The following is a 25,786-nucleotide window of genomic DNA, read 5'->3' as shown; positions in this document are numbered from 1 at the left end:
CTGCTTTCCTTGCCTCCTCATCATGGTTTCCATATCCCTGTGGGATTCCGAGGTACTTGTAGCATGTCTGTACATCTATGTGCCCTGTTGGTAATTCCACTCCATCAGTCTTGACGACCTTGCCTCTCTTTATTACCAACCGGTCACACTTCTCCAGTCCAAAGGACATCCCAATGTCTTCGCTGAATATCCTTGTAAGGTGGATCAGTGAATTGATGTCTTGATCATTTTTCGCATACAGCTTGATGTCATCCATGTAGAGGAGGTGGCTGATGGTGCTTCCTCTGTTGAACTTGTATCCATAGCCAGACTTTGTATTTATCTGACTGAGGGGGTTCAAACCTATGCAGAACAGCAATGGGGACAATGCATCACCTTGGTATATGCCGCATTTGATGGTCACTTGTGGTAGTTGTCTTGAGTTGACTTCCAATATTGTTCTCCCTAGCCCTATTGAGTTTCTGAGGAAGGTTCTTAATATCCTGTTGACATTGTAGAGAGCCAAATATTCACAGATCCATGTGTATGGCATTGAGTCATAGGTTTTCCTGTAGTCAATCCAGGCTGTGTTGACATTGGTCTGTCTGGATCTTGAGTCTTGAGTGACAGCTCTATCTACTAGGAGCTAGTGCTGGTCGCAATGCATTTCTGAGCTGGATTCATGTACTGGTTCGTATGGTTATGTAGCTTGGTGGCTATGATGCCTGACAGGAGTTTCCATGTTGTTGTTAGGCAGGTTATTGGGTGGTAGTTGGATGTAACTGTTCCTTTGTGAGGATCCTTCATGATCATCACTGTTCTACCTCGTGTTAGCCAAGCTGGGTAGTGGCCTGCTTCTAGCAGTTGGTTCATCTGCTTTGCCATGCGCTCATGTACCGCTGCACCTAGCCAGTAGGTGTGGATCATATCTGGGCCAGGTGCTGTCAAGCTCTTCATGTTCTTGACCCACTGTTGGATGTCTGCTTCTGTAAGGGTGACTGATTCTTGCTCTAGGTGGTTGCCGTGTTTCATTCTCAGATCTTGCAGTCACATTTCACTGGTGTGGTGCGTTCTTTGGAGAACAGGGCATTTATCTTCTTGGCCTCAGCTTTGGTGGTGTTTCTTTGCTGAGTTGATCTCTGTTATTGATGGTATTTAAGATCTAAGATCTTCTGTTTCAGTCAGATCAGCTGCTCTCTAGTTGCTGGATTGGATCAGGAATTTCAGGGGGTTGCACATGTTGTTCTTCCAGTTATTCATGTGGGGTATGTAGATCTGCAGTGAAGCTGATCCATCTCAAGTTGTGATAATAGCTTGCTTTTTATAATATTGGTGACTAGCTGTTTCTCAGTTAGTGGATATGCAGGTCTTGTATACATCCAGAGTTTCCTCATACGCTTCATATATCCTCTCTCATTTGGTCTGCTGTTTCAGTAGCATTTCAGTAGATCCAGGTTCTCTTGCCCTGTCCATGTATGGTTTGTTCCAGCAGCCCATTTATCATCAGATTGTCCTGCCTCCTCAACATCTGACGCAGACCTTGTTAATCCGGAAGACATCCAAGCCAGCATGACTCTCTTTGTTTGTGACTCACATGTTTATTGAGGTAGGCACTATATTGTTAGTAGTCTTGCCCAAGGAATATTACCGGTATATTATTTTCAACAGGGATTTGAACCCCAGTCTCCCATGCTGGTGGTTGTGCACATTAACCACTATGCTATAACAGCCACCTAAGGAAGGTACAGTCATATGTTAACATTTGGGCACCCCTATTAATGTTAACCTTTTATCTTTATAACAATTTTGGTTTTTGCAACAACTATTTCAGTTTCATATATCTAATAACTGATGGACTCAGTTATATTTCTGGATTCAAATGAGGTTTATTGTACTAACAGAAAATGTGCAATCTGCATTTAAACAAAATTTGACCGGTGCAAAAGTATAGGCACCCTTATCATTTTCTTGATTTGAACACTCCTAACTACTTTTTACTGACTTCCAGAAGCACTAAATTGGTTTTGTAACCTCATTGAGCTTTGAACTTCATAGCCAGGTGTATTAAATCATGAGAAAAGGTATTTTCCCTACTAAAATTTAAGAAGGGACTGGATGCCTTTCTTGAAAAGTATAATATTACAGGGTATATACACTAGTTTCCTTAATATTGCGTTGATCCAGGGAGCTAGTCTGATTGCCGTATGTGGAGTCGGGAAGGAATTTTTTTGCCCAATGTGAAGCTTACTGTTTGCCACATGGGTTTTTTTTGCCTTCCTCTGGATCAACATGTTAGGGCAAGTTAGGATAGGATATGGGTTGAACTAGATGGACTTAAAGTCTCCCTTCAACCTTATTAACTATGTTACTATTTAAGGTGGCCACTTGCAAGTAGTTCTCCTATTTGATTCTCCTATGAAGAGTGGCATCATGGGCTCCTCAAAACAACTCTCAAATGATCTGAAAACAAAGATTATTCAACATAGCTTTTCAGGGGAAGGATACAAAAAGTTGTCTCAGAGATTTAACCTGTCAGTTTCCACTGTGAGGAACATAGTAAGGAAATGGAAGAACACAGGTACAGTTCTTTTTAAGCCCAGAAGTGGCAGGCCAAGAAAAATATCAGAAAGGCAGAGAAGAAGAATGGTGAGAACAGTCAAGGACAATCCACAGACCACCTCCAAAGACCTGCAGCAGCATCATCTTGCTGCAGATGGTGTCACTGTGCATCGGTCAACAATACAGCGCACTTTGCACAAGGAGAAGCTGTATGGGAGAGTGATGCGAAAGAGGCCATTTCTGCAAGCACGCCACAAACAGAGTCGCCTGAGGTATGCAAAAGCACATTTGGACAAGCCAGTTACATTTTAGAAGGAGGTCCTGTGGACTGATGAAACAAAGATTGAGTTGTTTGGTCATACAAAAAGGCGTTATGCATGGAGGCTAAAAAACACAGCATTCCAAGAAAAACACTTGCTATCCACAGTAAAATTTGGTGGAGGTTCCATCATGCTTTGGGGCTGTCTGGCCAATGCCGGCACCGGGAATCTTGTTAAAGTTGAGGGTCGCATGGATTCAACTCAGTATCAGCAGATTCTTGACAATAATGTGCAAGAATCAGTGACGAAGTTGAAGTTACGCAGGGGATGGATATTTCAGCAAGACGATGATCCAAAACACCGCTCCAAATCTACTCAGGCATTCATGCAGAGGAACAATTACAATGTTCTGGAATGGCCATCCCAGTCCCCAGACCTGAATATCATTGAACATCTGTGGGATGATTTGAAGCGGGCTGTCCATGCTCGGCGACCATCAAACTTAACCGAACTGGAATTGTTTTGCAAACAGGAATGGTCACAAATACCTTCATCCAGGATCCAGGAACTCATTAATAGCTACAGGAAGCGACTAGAGGCTGTTATTTTTGCAAAAGGAGGATCTACGAAATATTAATGTCACTTTTATGTTGAGGTGCCCATACTTTTGCACCGGTCAAATTTTGTTTAAATGCAGATTGCACATTTTCTGTTAGTACAATAAACCTCATTTGAATCCAGAAATATAACTGAGTCCATCAGTTATTAGATATATGAAACTGAAATAGCTGTTGCAAAAACCAAAATTGTTATAAAGAAAAAAGGTTAACATTAACAGGGGTGCCCAAACTTTAACATATGACTGTATAATAGTGTTAGAAGCCTTGGTATATAATTTATTTTAATTTATTTTCCACAGGGCATATACGAGCCAGGGCATATATACACACAGGTACTTCTCACCAAAATAGAATATCATGAAAAAGTTAATTTATTTCAGTTCTTCAACACAAAAAGTGAATCTCATACATTATATACAGTCATTATAAACAGAGTGATCTATTTCAAGTGTTTATTTCTATTAATGTTGATGATTATGGCTTGACAGCCGACTCCTGGCTGCCTAACTGCGAAGAGCGGGTTGTCAATCAACGCAACGTCGGCAGTCACACCCTCTTGACAGAGCAGCCCATAAGAGGGAGAGCTGCTCTATTGATGTGGAACAGCTGAATTGGGGGCAGGAGCGGTCAATGACTGCTCTGTGCTGGGTAGAACAGGTAGGTAGTTAGCAACTCCTGGCCAGTGAGATTTTAGGCATAAAGTAAATAAAATAGTCCTGGATAAACCTTTTGTGTGTTAATTTACTATATTCAGTTCTTGTGTTAGGTTTTTCATTAATATTCATTGTCATTTTACCAACACGTTTTATGGATGTGCCCACGCACTTTGCTTAAAAATACATTAAACATGGCATTAAACAAATGGTTTCCAGGATATCTATGTAAATACACAAGCGTAGCTTCTGGAGTGGAGCTGTACTGTAGCTCGAGAATACTTTCCTGATTGTCCATCTGACATTTCTGACTGCTGCCCTCCATCTCCGCAGAATTTACCATATTACTGTGATCACTACTGTGAAGTCCACTGGCCAGCGACTCGCTGCCATGAACCCAGCCTTGGAGAGAAAAGTCATAGAAGTGGAACAAATTGGGAGATTTGAATTGCTGAAGTACAGAAGTGGGCGACTTCTCAGGGATCGATTTCCAAATCAAAGTGCATTCAGTTAATTAGAGAAATGTCATAATATCTACACCAGGCAAAAGTGAAGCTCCAAAGAAAAGGTAGTCTGACATCAGGCATACACAGTGCAATCCTCATCCCTGATTACCATACACCGGCATGTGTCAACGCCTTTAATTCATGAGCTTCCAATTTCGGCTTTTCAGGGAAAATAGTGGAGGACTTTCAATTGTAACGGAGCTAATAAATGAAATAAATTTCAGCCGTTCTGCATTTGTCAACACCATTACACAGTCAAGAGTTTCTTAGTACACGACCGCTCGGGGACCAGGTCTAAATAAAACCCCTTAGCAATCCCGCTGTAGTTTGTATTTTACTTATTCTTCCTAAGTGAGACTGATAAAATGCCGGCAATACAATTTCCAAAGCTATGTACCAGTCTCCTCTGCCACAAAGAAAGCTTTTCTTTCTTTCGCAGGCACAGAGAGGATAATACGATACTACACCAAGAAGACAAATGCATTCTCGGATCCAGACTGGCAAACACAATCTAAAGCATTTTATTAAGGAAATACATTAGTCTCTGAAATGTCAGGTGTCACAGAGGACAAGTTTAATCACTTGCCTGAAATGACAGATGAGATCCATTTTAATATATATAAGAGAAATATATAAGAAAACAAATACCGCGCATAGTGGTAACCTCTAGGGCTATAAATATTTCTGACTTCTAAGACGGACTGATTATTACAGTATGATGTAGATTTATTACAAATATGTGCTGCATAATATACAATCTGGTAGCAAGAAAAATAAAGTACACTGCCCAGATATACATTATAAGGCTATACAATCACCCAGCTGTACACTATAAGACCATACACCTCTCAGCTGTACACTATAAGACCATACACCTCTCAGCTGTACACTATAAGACCATACACTTCTCAGCTGTACATCATAAGACCATACACTATTTTTTATTCATGTTCATTGTTAAATAGTCACTTTACTTTTAGACAACTGTAACAAATCAATTTATTTAAACATGGCGTTTTATCCCTGAAAGAGCGGCCATTAGATATGCCCATTCTGTCTAACATACCTTCCACTGACTGATCGGTCTGGAGCAGCAGAGTTGCCAAAATGGATTATGGGAAGCGGAGATGGGTCTTTGGGTCCCATCACACACATTTTGTGACACGCCAGCGAGATCGCTGTGTGTGACGGGGATCAGCGACTGGCCCCCCTGCCGGTTATCGTTGATCGTGCTCGAGCGGCCTTGGCTGTTTTTCCATCGCTGGTCTCCCGCTGCTCAGCACGCATCGCTGCGTGTCGCAGCGAGAGACCAGCGATCAGCAACGCTGGTTTCCAAGGTAAACAGCGGGTATCCAGGACTCGCGCGGCTCCTAGATACCCGATGTTTACCTTGGAAACCAGTGTGTACGTCGGTTTCCAAGGTAAACAGCGGGTTTCCAGGTGCCGTGGCTCCTGGATACCCGACGTTTACATTAAAAACCAGCGTCGCTGGTCCTGATCGCTGGAGCTGTCTATGTGACAGCTCACCAGCGATCAGCCTAACGATGTCCCAGCGATCCCATCCATGTCGGATCGTTGGTGGGATCGCTGGGACATCGCAATGTGTGACGGGGGCTTTTGTCTCGTCTGTCTGTCAGATTGCATAAAGGCATAACAGAGGTGGGCTTTCACTTCTAGCAGGCAAGCCATTGGACAATGCAAAGGTAGAACTTGACGGAAAGGAAGTTTCTTCACCTATAGTGCTGGCAGAATACTGATGAAAAGGAAAAGCCACTCAAAGAGAGCAGATAGTAAGTTACAGTGCATTGAGAATCGAGACAGTTCCTGACATTTTAAACTATATCAAAGACCATGCTTTTCTAAATGCTTTGAGTGACAGGTATGTATAGGTGTGATATTATCATAATTTTTAATTGGACACCAGTTGGGAAACCCATTTTTTGACTACTGCTTGCAAAATTTTATCTCAGGAGTACTTGGCTCTGATTCTGACTCTGATTTAGCGAATCCTGCTTTGAGCAGGGGGTTGGACCAGATGGCCCAGGAGGTCCCTTCCAACTCTACGATTCTATGATTCTATACAGAGGCTGGACAGACATCTGACTGGGATGATTTAGCGAATCCTGCTTTGAGCAGGGGGTTGGACCAGATGGCCCAGGAGGTCCCTTCCAACTCTACGATTCTATGATTCTATGATTCACATTTTAGGATATGGTCCTACTGCTGGCACATAAAACATCCACAGTGAAAGCATTGTGTGTGATCACTGGAAATACTATTTTTATCTTCAACCCTGAAGATCAACAAAAGGCAGAGGAATCATTTTTAAAAGGAAATTATTATTGAGAGGAGTTTACGTAATTGCACTCTGTATTTCATATGGGTTCTTTGTTTTCTCCTCTTTTCTTCTCTTTCCCAGTCCTTCATATTTCCCACTGGGCAGTAATGTGTCTTAAAATTTCAATGTTTCCTCACTCCTGAAATCCGACTTGGCTCCAGACAGGCACCCAACATCTGGCTTGGGCGCGGGGTGTGCCTGCGAGGCACGATCAGCTGTTACCGTAATGAGAAGAACACTGAACCGGGCACATTTCTGCAGCAGTACTTCAGTAACGTGGACTCATTGGTGGGACAAATTGAAAATATGTAAGACTGTACCCCACTCCATTATTGCTACAAATAAGGTGCATGCCAATTACTTGCTCAGAGACAAAACAGTGATTAAAAATATGCCTGGCAGTGGGAATCTTTTTTTTATTGCATTAGTAAATAATTACTGTATATAATCCAAAAGCTCTCTTAGTTTACAAAGCACAATGATCTCTGGCACGTCTAGTTCTTTGAATATCTGGGTTGGTGCAAAAGAAAAGAAAAATCTGCAGCAAATCTGCATCAAAATGCAAATGTTTAAAGGGGTTGGGCGGCTTTAAAGCTCCACTCCAGCACTAATTATTTAATTTCAGTGCTGGAGTGGTGCCACCAATGTAGGTTCCCTGATCTTATACTTATCCACCACGGTCTGCAGCTCTTCCCGGCGCCACTCCGGTTCTGGGCCATCATCTTACCAGAAGTAAGAAACGCTCAGTGGAAGTCTATGTGAGCCTCGTTCTAGGCTTCTTAAGGCTCATAGGGTTACATTTAGATGGGACTTCCAGATCGCCCAGCAAACACTCGAGCAATCTGGCAGGTCACAAACTGCCGAAGATCAACTAGAACGGAGCTGATAACAGATGAAGACGGCAGCAGGTAATTATGAGACTAGCTGCAGAAAAATTAAATTAGCGACACCACTCCTGCGTTTAAATAAAAAAAACTGGAGTGGTGCTTTAAAACAAACAAGAAAAAAAAATGTACAGAAGAAGAGGTAGTTAAAAAAAAAAACACCCCACCCTCAGTTACATGTTCTATACACATGTAGCAAGCATTGACTTGATATTTATGACATCACTTGCAATTGAAAATATCAAGCTTGCTGCATTATTGGAGGTAACGAGGTAACAGTCAAGTTGCTCCATCTGTATATAAGCAATATAGTTAGTTCTACCAAACAGCCTGTAAATATATGTGATCCTTTATGGACAGGCAAGTGTTTACCATCTGGTCACTATTAATTGCATAACAGTGAAATTCTAACACAATAGCGCCCTCTCATCTGATGTATGTGACAATTAAACTGATGCAGAAACAATATTTGCATTATTTCCTAAGTCTATGGGCGGAAAAATCACATGAAATATTAACGTGAATGAATTACAGAGGGGGCACCCATCTGCCACATTTTCTCCGATGGTCTCATTTGATGGGACGACTATTCAGAAGGAATAATGTGTTTACCTCCCAGTGACTGAACACCAGCTGGGGGCTGGCCAGGCCACTTGTCCTCTTTCTGATTTCATCAGCAAAGCCAAAGCTTTCGGCCACGGGTAACACTGCCTTAATAATGAACATGTCTGTTCCCTCTTTCATCTCCTCCAACAAGACGCGACCTTCTCTCTTAGACAGGACACCATACACACGACCTGCAAAGACGTTCAAAAGACAGACAAATGTGAGCCAAGAACGTTGCCCAAAAACACCACCATAATGATTGCCATGAGGAATGAAGAAATAATCTACCCAGCAAGCCAAGCTCCGCAATTATTTTTTAAAGCAATTAATACAAATTTTGCGATTACAAACAATTCTGCAAAACTGACTTGCATCCTTTTTTATTTATGCTCCAATTGGAAATTAATAATGTGACTTATTGGGGGTGATTAATCTCTGTTACAATGAATACACATAAAAACAGTGCCGTAATCTACACGAGAACACCACACAATTTACTATGTCTGCCAATAACATTAGTAACGGTTCAATCATCAGTCACTAAGTTATTAAAGGGGATGTGCCATTGAACAAATTGTACACATTATTAAATAGACTGATGTACTTACCTTGAAAATGCATGTCAGAATAATCCTTTATGAAAGCTTATTTCATTCTCTGTCCAAACTGATTAACAATAAATCAGTGTTCCTCCTCCCTGCTGAGATCTCACACTGCTCTGTACAAGCTGCAGCTATCAGTTAGGATTGAAGGAGGGTGTGCATGAAGACTGAATACACTAGGACGAGGAGCTCTCTCACCCCACAGCTCAAAAATTGAAATGTTAATTTTAATATCAGGATTATGCAATCTTTTTCACATGGATTTTCAAGGTAAATGCACCAGTCACAGAGAGCTATTCAATGCAAACAGTAATGTATGCAGCACATCTAGTAAATGCCAAAAATGATAACGGATTGCTGGTGATGTCACTAGGAATATAATGCCACACTTTACATTTATTCTACCGGCAAAAAGGACGGCATCTCCCCTGCAGTCAGTTTTGGGATTTAGAGATGGTGTATAAGTAAGCCGCACATTGCATTGCTCTCTCGGCCAGGGGTAATGAGACCCCATTTCCTGACCCCTGATGAACCCTCATAGGACCAAGAGGGGGAAACGCGTCGGGCTTTCATCTGCATTAATTGGCTGATAAGTACACATTTTCTTTTTGCACATGATATCTTGGCAGATTCTTCTTGTAGTGGGGAGATTAACCCTATTTGAGCTATTATACTTGGTTGGTCTACACTTTGGATGCATTACTATTGGAATGGAAATTACAATTGAGGTGAATTTGTTAGCCTCATTTTTTCATCTATGACCTGGATAAGACAGCACAATTATTATGCAATCTTTTTGATGTGCAGATAGTTTATCGGAGGTGGATTGTATCTCCTAGTGATATAGGGTGATGAAATACCCCTACTTCTAAAATAATGGTCGCTGCATGTGCAACACAAGATTCATTTTTCTGCCTTTAATGTGCATTTTTTTGACTGTCAATTGTGCTATTTATTGAATTTCCTTGTAGTCGTTTTTTTTTTTTATTGACTTTATTATCTGATATTTGGGTCTGTTTTTTGCAGCTTATTAGTATTCTTGTAACTACGAGATAAGCTTTACCTAAAGCTGCATTTTTTTGACACTCCCTATTTTTTCCATCTTTCTTTTTATTACGAGATAAGTTTACATTGTGGGGTATCTATACGATCAGAATTACTACGAGATACGTTCACAGCACATTAGTATTATCTATGAGACTATTTTTTTCGGTATTATATGTGTGTGTGTGTTTAATTTTTTGTGTCCTTTTTTGTATACTTAGGGAGGTTTAGGGATTATTAGGGATACCGACGTTGAGCGGGGGCGCCATATCGTCAACAACTAGGGTGCCAACCTCCGCGGTTAGGAAAGGCTGAAATAGGGTGGACTAGGGCGATTTAGCCTGTGGCCCTTTATTTAGTATAACTGATTAGAAACAAAATAGCATTTCAGCTATCCATTATAACTATTTGTCCCCTATCCCTCCCCTCCTTTTTTAGTCATTTCTACTAATGTTTTTAGTGATTGAATTAAAAGCTATATTTTAGGGAATTGTTTTTGTTTCTGGTTTTTCACATGGTGTATAACATGTAAGGAGAACTTTAGAAAATGTTAGTAAAAGCAGGCTGTCTACATACTTCACAAGGCTTTTGATCTACAGAAACAATCCTTTGTGGGTGAGATAACATATTGTAAATGAATATATCAGAAATATATACGATTATTTACAGACTTTTATAGCAAGCACAAAAATTCCATTCAACTTTAAAGAGCGCCCATTGCTTGGACAGGGTGAAATCAAACGATTTATGTGAAACTTATGATGTGTCGATATGGAATAATGTATTATCTACTGTACATTAAAGGAATTTTGTCACTGAGGGGCTCCTCAACCATACAGAACACCAGGGCCACAGGCTGCCAGCATTTATAAAAGTCAAATAACCCGATGTGACGCCTAATTAGGTGAAAAACGAAACCAGGATGCCAGGCAGAGAGGTGATAGCTGTCCTGTTCTGGCTGCCACGAAGGAAAGAACTGGACGGTGGACCAGGGTAGTTTGAATTTTTTTTGCTCATCTCCATCATTTATAGTATGTGAGAACATTACTTCTCATCATTCAAGTCTCTTTTTAAAGAACACAGATTCCTGAACACTGTTAACCTCTAAGTGACAGCGCCAAATTCGACCTTCCAGACCAGGCAAAAATTTTTAAAGCTTACCAGTGTCATTATATGTGGTAATAGCTCTGGAAATTTTCAATGTATCCCAGTGATTCTGAGATTGTGCTATTCGTGAAACATTGTACTTTATGTTAGTGGTAAGTTTAGGTCAATATGGTTTACGGTTTTTGTGAAAATATCGGAATTTTGGAGAAAATGTTTCAAAATTCGCAATTTTCAAAGTTTCAATTTTTATATACTTAAACCAGTTAGTCATGCTATACAAAATAATTAATAAAGAACATTTCCCATATGTCTACTTTACATCTGCATTATTTTATATTGTTGGAATGTTTGAAGAGTTAAAAGTTTAGCAGTAATTTCGCAAAAATACTTAAAAACTTGTTAGAAAGTGTTTTAACCCTTCAAGTGCTACACAGGAATCAATGCAAAGTGGAATGAAAAATTTTTTTTTAATTTTTCCTATAAAATGTTGCTTTAGTCCCATTGTTTTTACTTTTACCACGGATAACATGAGAAAATGGACCAAACAATTTGTTACTGTAAAGGGAAGTGTCCTATAAGATATACACTGCTAAAAAAAAATACTAAAATACATATCCTAGATATCCATGAATAAAATATCACAGTTGCAAATCTTTATTTATTACATAATTAAATGCATTGAAAAAAGACAGACAGACACAGCTACCCTTCTTGTCACAGCTCACATTGATGTGCCATCCTGGATGAGCTGCCCTACCTGAGCAACTTCTGTTGGTTGTGGACAATACCTCATGCTCCACTGGATTTGAATATCCAACGGCGGCAGCGCTTGGTCTCTTTTCTGCGCTCTACCCCCTGCCTTCATGAAACTCCACTGTGTCCCTTTCCAATCCCACGTGTCTGCAGCCTTTCGTTTCTTTCCTGATTCCGTCCCTCAGCCCCACCATCGAAAGCCCTGTGTCCCCTTCCTCTTCAGCCCCACAGCAGCCCTCAGCCCTGTCCTCTCCAGCAGCCACAATCTCCAGCCCCTTTCCTCAGCAGGCCACTGCAGCTCTGTCTCCCAGGCCCATGTGGCCTCAGCCTTGAGTGTCTCTGTCACAGGCCCCCACATCTCTCCTTTGTCCCTTTTCACCTCTTAACCTGATTTTGTAACACTCCTCTGCCTCTTCACTTCTCCCCACAGGACCCCAGAGTCCCCTCTGGCTGCAGGACCCCCTCTACAACGAACTACCCAAGAACCTCTCCCCACCATCAAACAGACGTGATCACCATCACACCAGAATCCAGCAAACTCCTAGTCATACTTGGCTAAGTATCACTGCTATTAACCCCTTAATCTCTGTAAGGATAGTGTAGTGATAGGCGGGTGTGCTATAATGATCGTGTGTGTGGTTTTTAGCTAATGTGGGTTGGAAGAATAATATGCCTATTGTGGGGTTAATTGTATATTAGTATTGTGTGCTATTGCTATTATTGTATACAGTGGTAGTGTGGTAATTTAATAGTATTAACACTGTAGACTTGTGTGTAATAAATATCCTTTATTGATATACACTTTTGTCTCAGTCGCTGTTCGTATATTATATATATAGCAAAGGAGTCAGAGTACAAAACAGGTGAGGTACTAGCTGGATATTGGTTATTGATAGTCATGCCTGACATTAATCATTAATATACAGAATACCGCCCTGTAACAGTTACCCACTTTCTCTGAGTGCGCTGACACTACACGTGGTCAGAAACATCTGTACAAATGGCAGGTCTTGGGAGGGAAGGAGCGCCATTTGAATTATGGAACACAAATTTGGCTGAAAAAGATTGCGGGCACTCTGTCACATTTGCAGGGCAAATGAGGTACCAAAACAGCAGAAACCCCCAGAAGTTATCAAATTTTGAAAACTAGACCCATCAAGGAATCCTTCTAGGGATGTATAGAGCATTTTAAACTCATATGTGCTTCAAAAAACTTTTAAAAATGTGGCTGTGAATATAAAAATAAGTTTTTTTTCAGTTGAATTGTTGTTTTAGTCCCAAATGTTTTAATTTTCACAATGGATAATAGAAGAAAACGGATCTCAAAATTTGCTAAAAAATATCTCCTGAACATAATACTTCCCCTTATGTGGTCAAAAACTGCTGTTTGGGCACACGGCAGGGCTCGGAATGGAATGAGCAATATTTATCTGGAACAGATTGTGAATGCTGTGTCTCGTTTGCAAAGTCCCTGAAATGTCAAAAAGGCAGAAACCTCCCACAAGTGGCCCAATTTTGGAAACAAGACCCATAAAAGGTATTTAACTAGGGGTAATAATGAGCATTTCTAGTCTACAAGTGAGTCACAAACTTAATAACATTAAGATGTGAAAAAAAAATATTTTTTCACACTAAAATACTGCTTTAGCACAAAATTTATATTTTCCACAAGCAGTAATAGAAGAAAATGGACCCCGCTTGTTATGCAATTTTTACTGAAAGTGGCCATACCCCATATGTGGTTGAACATTACAGTTTGAGCACAAGGCAGGAATGGGAAGGAGCGCTACTTGGCTTTTAGAAAGCAGATTCTGTTTGACTAGATTGTGGTCTCTATTAGCCGAGCAAGCAGAAACACCCTCAGGTGACCACATATTGGAAACTTCCCTGCCTAAGGAATTCATCTCGGGGTGTGATGAACATTTTCAACCCACAGGTGCCTCAATAAATTTTATTGGGATGTGGAAATATTACATTTTATTTGGATTTTTTTTTATTAGTTACAAATTTGTCACTTACACAAGCGTTAATGGATGAAACTAGACATTGCAATTTATTGCGCAATTTCTCCCGAACACGGTGCTGCCCCATATGTAGTCAGAAACTACTGTTTGGCCACATGTTACCGTGGGTACGGACCCCTTTAAGTTTTTCACTCTTTGTTTCATTGCAGCTATTTGGTAAATTTAAAGTTCATTTTTTTCTCATTAATGTACACTTTCCACCCCATCTTGACTGATTTTTTTTGCAAATTTATGAAAAAAGGAAAACTGAAATATCACATGGTCATAAGTGCTCAGTATTGAGAAGAAGCACCCTTTTGAGCTAGTGCAGCCATGAGTTTTCATGGGAATGATGCAACAAGTTTTTTCACACCTGGATTTGGGGATCCTCTGTCGTTTTTCCTTGCAGATCCTCTCGTTCTGTCAGGTTGGATGGTGAATGTTGGTGGACAGCCATTTTCAGGTCTCTCCAGAAATGCCCAATTGGATTTAGATTAGGGCTCTGGCTGGGCCAGTCAAAAATGGTCACAGAGTTGTTCTGAGCCACTCCTTTGTTATTTTAGCTGTGTGCTTAGAGTCATTGTCTTGCTGGAAGGTGAACCCTCAGCCTAGCCTGAGGTCCAGAGCACTATGGGAGAAGGTTTCATCCAGGATATCTCTGTACTTGGCCGCATTCATGTTTCCTTCAGTTGCAACCAGTTGTCTTGTCCCTGCAGCTGAAAAACACCCCCATAGCATGATGCTGCCACGGCCATGTTTCACTGTTGGAATTGTATTGGGCAGGTGATGAGCAGTGCCTGACTTTTTCCACACTTACCGCTTAGAATTATGACCAAAAATTTCTGTCTTCGTCTCATCAGACCAGAGAATCTAATTTCTCATAATATGGAAGTCATTCATGTGTTTTTAGCAAACTCTATGCGGACTTTCATATATCTTGCACTGAGGAGAGTGTCATGAACTCATTTTCTGCTCCACCAGTTGAGAGTTCCCCTTCCGTTCTCCCTCTGGTGGTGACAGGAGGTAGTGCTGTTGGTTTAAGTGGTAGTGATCTGCCACCTGATGAGGAAGATAACGATTGGATCTCTGGAGTATCAGACTGGATATAAGACAGCCGACGCCCTATCCGGGTGCTGGTGATTCAGTCTGCTTCTCAGGTCCTGGACTTCAGCTCTCTTCCAGTCTTCTCAAATTAAGTTTGTTTTTTGCTAATGTTCACACTTGCACTTGTTGGTCAATTCAGTTTTTTGTGTAATCAGCTTGCCCCTGCTGGGGCTATGCTGAATTTCCACTCCTATTAATCAGTATTTGCCAATCTGCTTTTTGTTCCTTATTAGATTGGCCTCTTTTTTGCTCTGTCTCAGAATATTTCAGAGTGCTAATATAGGTTTAAAAGTCTAGTGACTTCAGGGTTAATTTTGCTATCAGAAGTGTTGGACAATATTAGTTTTTTTTTGGCAGATTGCAGACAGTGTCTTTCCTTTCCTGTCCTTTTTAGTTAGCTGGGCCCCATCGTTTGCTCAGCCTATTTTCCTGCCTTTGTTTGTAATTTCATCTTGTTTCACAGTCAATACATGTGGGGGGCTGTCTTTCCTTTGGGGGTCTGCTCTGGGGCAGTTAGTTTTCCTCTTTTCCTGCTTTAGGCTTAAGTAGCTCTCCGGTTGTGACGAGGCGTCTAGGACCATCGTAGGAATGCTCCACGACTGCTGCTAGTTGTGCGGTTAATTTCAGGGATCTGCAATCTGCATAGTTACCAACTTCCCTGGTTTTCTGAGACTTAGCTTGTTGTTTATTTTTTCCTCCTCGGTGACCCATTCATAACAGAATCACCAGCCATCCTGCAGATTCTAGGGTACTCAAAAGCAGGAAAGAGTTGTTAGAGAAAGAAAGAAAAAAAAAAAAAAAAGTGTCAGAATTTTTTTTTTTATTATGTATTTTTTCCTCTTTTTCTCTGGGGCTGTAGGATTTGTTTCCTAATGGAGATTAAGCAACTGTCTGATCGTGTGGAGCAGCTTGCTGCTGAAGTACAGGGAATTTCCACCTACCTTATTCAGTCACATGCTGCTGAACCCAAGATTCCTACTCCTGATGTGTTTTCTGGGGATCGGTCTAAATTTCTGAATTTTAAGAATAATTGTAAATTATTTCTTGCTTTGAAGCCTAACTCATCGGGGAGCTCTGTGCAGCAGGTTAAAATTGTCATCTCCTTGCTGCGCAGCGATCCCCAAGATAGCGCTTTTTCTCTGACACCTGAAAATCCTATTCTGACTAATGTGGATGCATTTTTTCAGGCCTTGGGGTTGTTGTATGATGAATCTAATGCCGTTGATCAAGCTGAGAGAACCCTGTTGGCATTAAACCAGGGTCAGGATCCTGCAGAGTTGTACTGTCAAAAATTCCGAAGGTGGGCGGTCCTTACTACATGGAATGATAGTGCATTGGCAGCTCTCTTTCGGAAAGGTTTGTCAGAGACCGTAAAAGATGTTATGGTGGGATTTCCTGTTCCCTCTGGTCTGGATGGCTCTATGTCATTAGCCATTAAAGTTGATCAGCGTTTACGTGAACGTAAAACTACACGGGAGGCACTGCCACCTTTTGAACAAATGTCTGAACCTATGCAATGTGATGGGTTTTGTCTAGGGCGCAACGTCGGGAGTTTAGAAAGCGTAATAAGCTGTGTTTTTTCTGTGGAGACGCCTCTCATACTATTTCTGTCTGCCCTAAACGAGAGAAACGTTTTGCACACACATTTGCTGTGGGCAGTATACAACCTAAGTTCCTTTTGGCAAGTACTCTGATCTGCTCCTTGTCTACATTTTCCACTAAGGCTTTTGTGGATTCAGGAGCAGCTATAAATCTGATGGATTTGGACTTTGCTAAACGTTGTGGTCTGTCCATGACGCCTCTGCAGACGCCTATTCCTTTGAGGGGTATTGATGCCACTCATTTGGCGGAGAATAAACCTCAGTTTTGGACCCAGGTGATAATGCGAGTTGCCCCAGACCACCAAGAAAAGTGTAAATTTTTGGTGCTGCATAATTTGCATGATACTATTGTTCTGGGGTTCCCCTGGTTGCAAACTCACAACCCAGTTTTGGATTGGAAATCTGTGTCTGTGGTGAGTTGGGGTTGTCAGTGTGTTCTTAGGGACGCTCCTGTTTTCTCAAACTCTCCTCAGTCTCATGATATTCCTGATTATCTGGCTGATTTCTCTGATGTTTTTAGTGAGAGTAAGTCTGCATCTTTGCCTCCTCATAGGAGTTATGACTGTGCAATTGAGTTGATGCCTGGGTGTAAATTTCTCAAGGGTTGGCTTTTCAATTTATCGGTACCCGAACATGATGCTATGCGATCCTATATTAAGGAGTCGTTGGAGAAGGGTCATATTAGACCATCCTCGTCACGTTTAGGCGCTGTTTTTTTTGTGGCCAAGAAAGATGGTTCATTAAGACCGTGTATTGATTATCGTTCCCTTAACAAGATGACGGTTAAATATCAGTACCCGTTACCTCTGATGTCTGATTTATTCTCTAGAGTTAAGAGTGCCTGCTGGTTTACTAAGCTTGACCTCAGGGGGGCGTATAATCTTATTCGCATCAAGCACGGGGATGAATGGAAGATGGCGTTCAATACTCCGGAGGGACATTTTGAGTACCTGGTGATGCCTTTTGGGCTCTCTAATGCCCCTTCTGTCTTCCAGTCCTTTATGAATGATATTTTCCGAGACTTTGTGGATAAGTTTTTGATCATCTATCTGGATGATATTTTGGTCTTTTCGAGTGATTGGGATTCCCATGTGGAACATGTCCGGACTGTGTTCCGGATTTTGAGGGAGAATTCCCTGTTTGTTAAGGGATCGAAGTGCCTCTTTGGTGTACAGAGGTTTTCTTTTTTGGGATTTATCTTGTCTCCACCGACTATTGAAATGGACCCGGCAAAGGTACAGGCCATTTATGATTGGGTTCAGCCTACTTCTTTGAAGACTCTCCAGAATTTGTTTTTTTCTAATTTCTATCGTAAATTTATAGGTAATTTTTCTAGTATTGTCAAACCACTGACTGATATGACCAAGAAGGGAGCTGATGTGCTGAATTGGTCTCCTGAGGTCTCAGCATTTCAGGAGCTTAAGCGGAGATTTACTTCAGCTCCAGTTTTACGGCAACTGGATGTCTCACTTCCATTTTAAGTTGGGGTGGACGCTTCTGAGATTGGTGCAGGAGCTGTGTTGTCCCAAAAAGACCCTGTGACTTCTAAGATGAATCCCTGTGCCGCCTTTTCTCGAAAGGTTTCTCCATCTGAACGCAACTATGACGTGGGGAATCGGGAATTGTTGGCCATGAAATGGGCATTGGAGGAGTGGAGACATTGGCTGGAGGGAGCTAGACATCAATTTGTGGTCCTCACCGATCACAAGAATCTGATTTATCTGGAGTCGGCCAAACGCTTGAATCCTAGACAGGCTAGATGGGCCTTGTTTTTCACGCGTTTTAATTTTGTGGTCTCTTTTCTTCCGGGCACTAAGAATGTTAAGGCAGATGCCCTTTCTAGGAGTTTCCTTGCTGATTCTCTTAATGTGACCGAGCCTACTACTATCCTAGGTGAGGGGGTAGATCTTTCTGCCATTTTGCCCGATTTGAGACGCGCCCTGGAGGAATTTCAGGAGGATAAACCTGAGCGTTGCCCTATGGGAAGATTGTATGTTCCTGACCAGTGGAGAAAGAGAGTGATGTCTGAAGTCCATTGCTCCGCTTTGGCTGGTCATCCGGGTATTTTTGGTACCAGAGATTTGGTGAGTCAGTCATTTTGGTGGCCTGCCTTATCTCGTGATGTCAGGAATTTTGTACAGTCCTGTGGGACTTGTTCTCGGTCTAAACCGTGTTCTCGTTCTAGTGGGTTGCTGATGCCCCTGCCGGTGCCCAAGAGGCCATGGACCCATATCTCAATGGATTTTATTTCTGATCTTCCTGTCTCTCAGAGAATGACTTATTTGGGTGATTTGTGATAGATTTTCAAAGATGGTCCATCTTGTACCACTCCCAAAGTTGCCATCTTCCGCTGAATTGGTACACTTGTTTTTACAACAGGTGGTTCGGTTACACGGGATTCCTGAGAACATTGTGTCCGATAGAGGGGTCCTGTTTGTTTCCAGATTCTGGAAAGCCTTTTGTTCCAATCTGGGAATTCAGTTATCCTTCTCCTCCGCGTTTCATCCCTAGACCAATGGGAAAACTGAGAGAACAAACCAGACCCTGGAGTCTTATTTAAGATGTTTTATATCTGCTGATCAAGATGATTGGGTCTCATTTTTGCCCTTGGCCGAATTTGCGCTGAACAATAGAGCTAGTTCTGCCACTCTGATGTCACCCTTTTTCTGTAATTTTGGGATTCATCCTCGATTCTCTTCACGGCAAGTCGAATCTTCATCCTGCCCAGGTGTGGACACTGTGGTTGTGAGAATGCAGCAGATATGGGACCAAGTGGTGGATAAGTTGTCACTCTCTCAGGAAAATGCCCAGAGCTTTTCCAACCGGCGTAGGACCATTGTTCCCCGGTTTAAAGTGGGTGATATGGTTTGGTTGTCATCTAAGAATATTCCTATGAAGGTTGCATCTCCAAAATTTAAGCCAAGATTTATTGGACCTTATAAGATTTTGGAGATTCTTAATCCTGTTTCTTTTCGATTGGCTCTTCCAGTTATGTTCAAAATCCATAACGTATTTCACAAGTCACTGTTGAAGAGGTTTGTTGAGCCAGTAGTTCCTGTGGCGGCACCTCCTGATCCTGTATTGGTTAAAGGCAATGTGGAATATGAGGTAGAGAAAATATTGGATTCTCGTTTGGTTAGATGGAGACTCCAGTATTTGGTCAAATGGAAGGGTTATGGCCAGGAGGATAATTCTTGGGTCTCTGCCTCTGATACTCATGCCAATAAATTGGTTCGTGCTTTTCACCGGGCCCATCCTGATCGGCCTGGTGGCATAGATGAGGGTTCGGTGACCCCTCCTCAAGGGGGGGTACTGTCATGAACTCATTTTCTGCTCCACCAGTTGAGAGTTCCCTTTCCGTTCTCCCTCTGGTGGTGACAGGAGGTAGTGCTGTTGGTTTAAGTGGTAGTGATATGCCACCTGATGAGGAAGATAACGATTGGATCTCTGGAGTATCAGACTGGATATAAGACAGCCGACGCCCTATCCGGGTGCTGGTGATTCAGTCTGCTTCTCAGGTCCTGGACTTCAGCTCTCTTCCAGTCTTCTCAAGTTAAGTTTGCTTTTTGCTAATGTTCACACTTGCGCTTGTTGGTCAATTCAGTTTTTTGTGTAATCAGCTTGCCCCTGCTGAATTTCCACTCCTATTAATCAGTATTTGCCAATCTGCTTTTTGTTCCTTATTAGATTGGCCTCTTTTTTGCTCTGTCTCAGAATATTTCAGAGTGCTGATATAGGTTTAGAAGTCTAGTGACTTCAGGGTTAATTTTGCTATCAGAAGTGGTGGACAATATTTTTGTAGGTTCTTTTTGGCAGATTGCAGACAGTGTCTTTCATTTCCTGTCCTTTTTAGTTAGCCGGGTCCCATCGTTTGCTCAGCCTATTTTCCTGCCTTTGTTTGTAATTTCATCTTGTTTCACCGTCAATACATGTGGGGGGCTGTCTTTCCTTTGGGGTCTGCTCTGTGGCAGTTAGTTTTCCTCTGTTCCTGCTTTAGGCTTATGTAGCTCTCCGGTTGTGACGAGGCGTCTAGGACCATAGTAGGAACGCTCCACGACTGCTGCTAGTTGTGCGGTTAAGTTCAGGGATCTGCAATCTGCATAGTTACCAACTTCTCTAGTTTTCTGAGACTTAGCTTGTTATTTTTTCCTCCTCGGTGACCCATTCATAACAGGAGAGGCTTCCATCGGGCCACTCTGCCATAAAGGCCCAACTGGTGGAGGGCTGCAGTGATAGTTGACTTTGTGGAACTTTCTCACATCTCCGTATTGCATCTGTGGAGCTCAGTCACAGTGATCTTGGGGTTATTCTTTACCTCTCTTACCAAGGCTCTTCTCCCACGATTGTTCACTTTGGCTGGACGGCCAGGTCTAGGAAGACTTCTGGTGGTCCCAAACTTCTTCCATTTAAGGATTATGGAGGTCACTATGATCTTTGGAACCTTGAGTACTGCAAAAATTCTTTTGTATCCTTGGCCAGATGTGTGCCTTGCCACAATTGTATCTCTGAGCTCCTTGGCCAGTTCCTTTGACCTTATGATTCTCATTTGGTCTGATATGAACTGTGAGGTCTTATATAGATGGGTGTGTGCCTTTGAAAATCAAGTCCGATCAGTTTAATTAAACACAACTGGACTCCAATGAAGGATTAGAACCCTCAAAGAAGATCACAAGGAAATGCACAGCATGTGACTTAAATATGAGTGTCTGAGCAAAGGGTCTGAATACTTATGACCATGTGATACTTCAGTTTTTCTTTAATAAATTTGCAAAAATTTCTACATTTCTGTTTCAGTCAAGATGGGGTGCAGAGTGTACATTAATCAGGAAAAAAAATGAACTTTTTTGAATTTACCAAATGGCTGCAATGAAACAAAGAGTGAAAAATTTAAAGGGGTCTGAATACTTTCTGTACCCACTGTACATGTGAATTTCCTAAAGCAACAGGAAGTCACAGTTTAAAAAAAGCCCCAGTGGCCAGTGTGAAACTTGAAAAATTTTTTTACTCTTAACAAAAGTTGTCATTTGGAAAAAAAAATAATAAAAAATAATATGTTTAACAGAAAAAAATGATTTAAACAATAGGTCATTTTCTGATCATACATTTCTTTTTAAAGTCAAGGTTCTCTGGGAAAAATATATGTTTGAAGAAAGACGTGTCTACTATGGTCATTTCAAAGCTCAGTAATAGGCTGGACAATGACTCACAGATAAGCTACCTATAGGTGGGGCTAGTGAGGCAATTTTCTTCCTTCTGAACTGTGTGCTTGAGATCTCCCCAGAGTGGCTCAATAATTTCGGGTCAAGAGACTGAGATGACACCTTATTGTGGATGTTTTTCCTTTTTTTGTTCCTTTATTTATGCTGATGATATATGCATGAGACTCAATTCATTATTGTATTTATCAGGACTAACAGGCGGATTGTATTCCCTTTTTGTTTTTACATGTTTTTAAATTTATACTGTTGTCAATAAAGCTTTTTTTGTTATTATTATATATATCTGTGGTGTGCATTTTTATGTGGTCTTTCTTTCCTTTCTTGTTGCACTAACTCTTCATGTGACCATTTGCACCCCCGACATTAATTATTTCATTGAGTATTTGCAGTGCGCCCTTACATTCTTTTCCAAGAGACTGAGATGACCACTCCAGAACCTTCACTTTGTTCTGCTGTAGCCAATGACAGGTCGACTTGGACTTATGTTTTGGATCGTTGTCATGTTGGAACGTCCAAGTACGTCCCAAGCACAGCGTACGGGCTGATGATTGTAAATTTGCCTCCAGTATTTGCTGACAACATGCTGCATTCATTTTTACTTCAACTTTGACCATGTTTCCTTTGTCTTTGTAGCTCACACATCCCTAAAACATCAGCGATCCACCGCCGTGCTTTACAGTAGGAATGGTGATATTTTACTCATAAGCTTGTTGACCTCTTCCCAAATGTAACATTTATGGTTGTGGCCAAAATATATACACACATCTTACATAAATCATTATAGACTAATGAAGAGAATTACAAAGACTTTTATAAGACAAGAGCTTGAGATCAGCATTATTGTGCAAGGCACAATGGTAAAAGCCTTAAGCCAGTACATATGGAGTTGATTTGAAACTGCAGAGTCACATAAGAATTCCAGACATCAATAGGTCAGAGAATTTTTCTCTTGGTTCAGAAATGATTTATCAGATCATATGTTTACCAGCGAGCCGCTTTATGTGCTGTGCTGTATATATGACACTTGACATTCATGGTCAGGGATCATTATGCTGTGCTACAATCTGCAATATATGTTCAGAAGGTAATAAATATCACTGGAGCTCGTAATTTAATTAATCGTGCATTTTACTACTTTAAGGACCAGCTACGAGACAAGAAATAATAGGTCCCAAACACAACCATGTTTCAAATATTAAGTCGTAAGTCAAGACGGTAGCATTATAAATCCCTTGGAAACTATTACAAAAGCATCTGTTCACCTTGAAGACACGGCAGCGAATCTTCTCCTAATATTAGGATTTTTCTGTAGTAATTATCGGCTGGTCTGCACATCAAACCAAATAAAAGGCTGGGGATCTACTTAATTTACGCAACTTTAAAAAAAAGTTGCAAAGACCCCAGCGACCTTGGCATTTTTGTGAGATTATTTGAAACTTTCTCCTCTGTAGGAAATAAATGGTAGTTGCAATAATAGCAGGATTAGGAGAGTCCGTGTCTCTGTGGTTTGCATAGGGCATCATCTTTGCGGTTTTAACGAGGAAAACCACAGAAGCCAGTTGTTTGTTTGGCTGGGTTTCCACCCAATAAAAATATACCCTGGAATCTGCAGTTCACCATCAGATCAGTTCAGATATTTTTCTGCATTTTATGCCTCATTCAGGTGTATTTTTTTTTCTTGCTTGTGTAAAACATGAACCGTTTTTCATCAGTGTACTGGATGTAATTTGCATTGATTTTGGACCCATGTCGCCATTGTTATACTCAGTGTTGTATAAGATTCCAATCTTCTCTTTCCCATTACACAGCAAAAAAAGAAAAAAAAGACAGCACTAAGATAAACGGATGGCATCCAACTTTTGCCAATTTTTTTCCTCCTCGCAGATTTATTGATTGGAATGAGCGAAGATGATCCAGTGACTCTAAAAAAGGGACATGTGAAAAGGTCCATATACAATAACTAGAGATGGGCACATTGATTGGCAGGATTCTGGTCCATTGGCCAGGTCAGTAGTCTCTGACCGCTTAACTGGTGTCCTGCGAGTCTCCTATCTGCTGACATGCTTGGAGCGGTTTTTGACAAACCATAGCTGTCATCTGCTCGTCATGCCGTAATAATAATGCACCAGTCCGACTAATCAAAGGCCGTGCGAAGGATCCTAGAAGGTAAGAGATTTGCACAGCTTTTATCCAGTGGTCAGATACTACTGACCAGACTGATGGGCCCAAAGTCCCGCAAATTGATCCACTCAACTCTAATGTGTACATGTTCTACCCATAAAAGTCACTGATAAAATACACGTATTGTATAAAAAAAAGTCTGAATAAGGTCTTCTACACAATAGGTTCCTTACTTCAGTACCATCTAGTATTCATGTGCTTATGATCAAATACAGCCCTTAGCAGTGGTGGTCACCACTAATATGAAAACATCTCTACTGTAGACCATCATGTATAGCATTGCCAGCTACTGCTGAGAAGAATATTCAAAATTGAGAGTCCTCAGTGATTGATACCTTTTAACGGCTAACTGAAAAGATGGTAACACATTGCAAGCTTTCGAGACTACTCAGGTCTCTTCATCAGGCGTTGACTAATACAAAATCTGAAGAATCACATATTTATGCACAACACAGCACATCAGCTACTGCTGTTAACTTTGCCAGCTACAACAATAAGCATCAAGAAGACGTCATCAAATGCTTTCTGACATACGGCTCTGTCCATAACGGCATCATTAAAAATCCAGTGGGGTCCACTGGAAGGCGATAGTCTCAGTCCTGTATCGGATCTGGAAGAACATTGTGGCTTCTGATGGAAACTGAAGCCACAATGCAGACGTGAAGCAAGCCTTAAGGTACTGTCACACTTAGCGATGTACCAGCGATCCCGACCAGCGATATGACACGGTCAGGATCGCTGGTACATCACTTAGTGGTCGCTAGTGAGCTGCCACACAGGCAGATCTCATCAGCGACATCGCTGGGGACGGGGGTCGCTACTTGCCTGTCACAGTAGGCGATCCTGCGTCCTCCCGCCTGGCTCCACGCTCGTCTCTCCACAGGAAGCGCCGCAGGAAGCTGACGACGAGAAGAGGTCCAGGACGTTCTCACGCGATCAGCAATAACCAGCGGGGGAGCGGGTCGTAGGTAAGTATCAGACACAGCGATATCGCTAGCAATATCGCTATAACGTCACAAGTTATAGCGATATTGCTAGCGATATCGCTTAGTGTGACAGTACCTTTACACGAGTCCCTGTGATGCTGACATTTTATCATGCAATGTGTTTGCTTTTCATGTATAGCCAAATTACGCTTGAAAAACAAATACAAACATTGATGCATAAATATCAATCCTGTGATTACTTGGCTGTGCAAACTAAGACAAGCCGGTCTTAATACTTACCAGAAGATTACGCGGTTTGACACATCTTGAGCCTCTTTAGACCTGTCTAAGTTTACATCAACTATTATTTGACGCTTAGTTTGTGCCAGAAATCTGTGCCAAAATTTTGGCATACAGTGTTGCATGTTATACCACGCTCCTTTTATGATAAACCGTTTCTCTTATCGGATAAGGAGCAGAACGTGTCTAGTGATTTTGATGGGAAGTGATAGAGTTTTGTCGCCTTTTAATGCCAGGTGGGCTCACCCAAATCAGCTCATTTCACTATGTACCTGAATTTTGTATAGTATAGTCTCTATTTTGATTTTTTTTGCAGTGCATATAATAAATGTGATTGAAGTCACGAACGTCGGTTTACCACAAATTATACAAAAATTCTGGTACATTTAGATTAATAACTATGCCATATATTCTATCATTTAAAAACTTTAGAATTCTTTTCATTCTCCTGGACTGCAGTCAGAATCCCCATTTCTGTGTGTCCTGTTCCCTCGGTCTCCTCGTTGAAAAAGGGATTTCATGGCTGATATTTACTTTTAAA

The 25,786-nt window shown here is 41.4% G+C and overlaps 1 protein-coding gene across 3 annotated transcripts in view; it reads right to left on the bottom strand.

Moving 5' to 3' along the window:
* The window catches only part of EFL1 (elongation factor like GTPase 1), a 475,933-nt gene that overhangs the window by 29,474 nt on the left and 420,673 nt on the right, over positions 1–25,786 (bottom strand). For 2 of the 3 annotated variants that reach the window (XM_073568560.1, XM_073568561.1), the window contains one exon: positions 8,412–8,596. The exons of the other annotated variant lie outside the window; for it this stretch is intronic. In XM_073568560.1, coding sequence (XP_073424661.1) covers positions 8,412–8,596 — 185 coding nt within the window. The remainder of the gene's footprint in view (positions 1–8,411; positions 8,597–25,786) is intronic. 3 annotated transcript variants of the gene reach the window in all.

Source organism: Dendrobates tinctorius, unplaced genomic scaffold (genome assembly GCF_039654945.1).
Source record: "Dendrobates tinctorius isolate UK_male_01 unplaced genomic scaffold, ASM3965494v1 ptg000022l, whole genome shotgun sequence".
Classification (NCBI taxonomy): Eukaryota; Metazoa; Chordata; class Amphibia; order Anura; family Dendrobatidae; genus Dendrobates; species Dendrobates tinctorius.
Note: the sequence above shows the minus strand (reverse complement) of the source record. Positions and strands in the feature narration are given on the sequence as shown.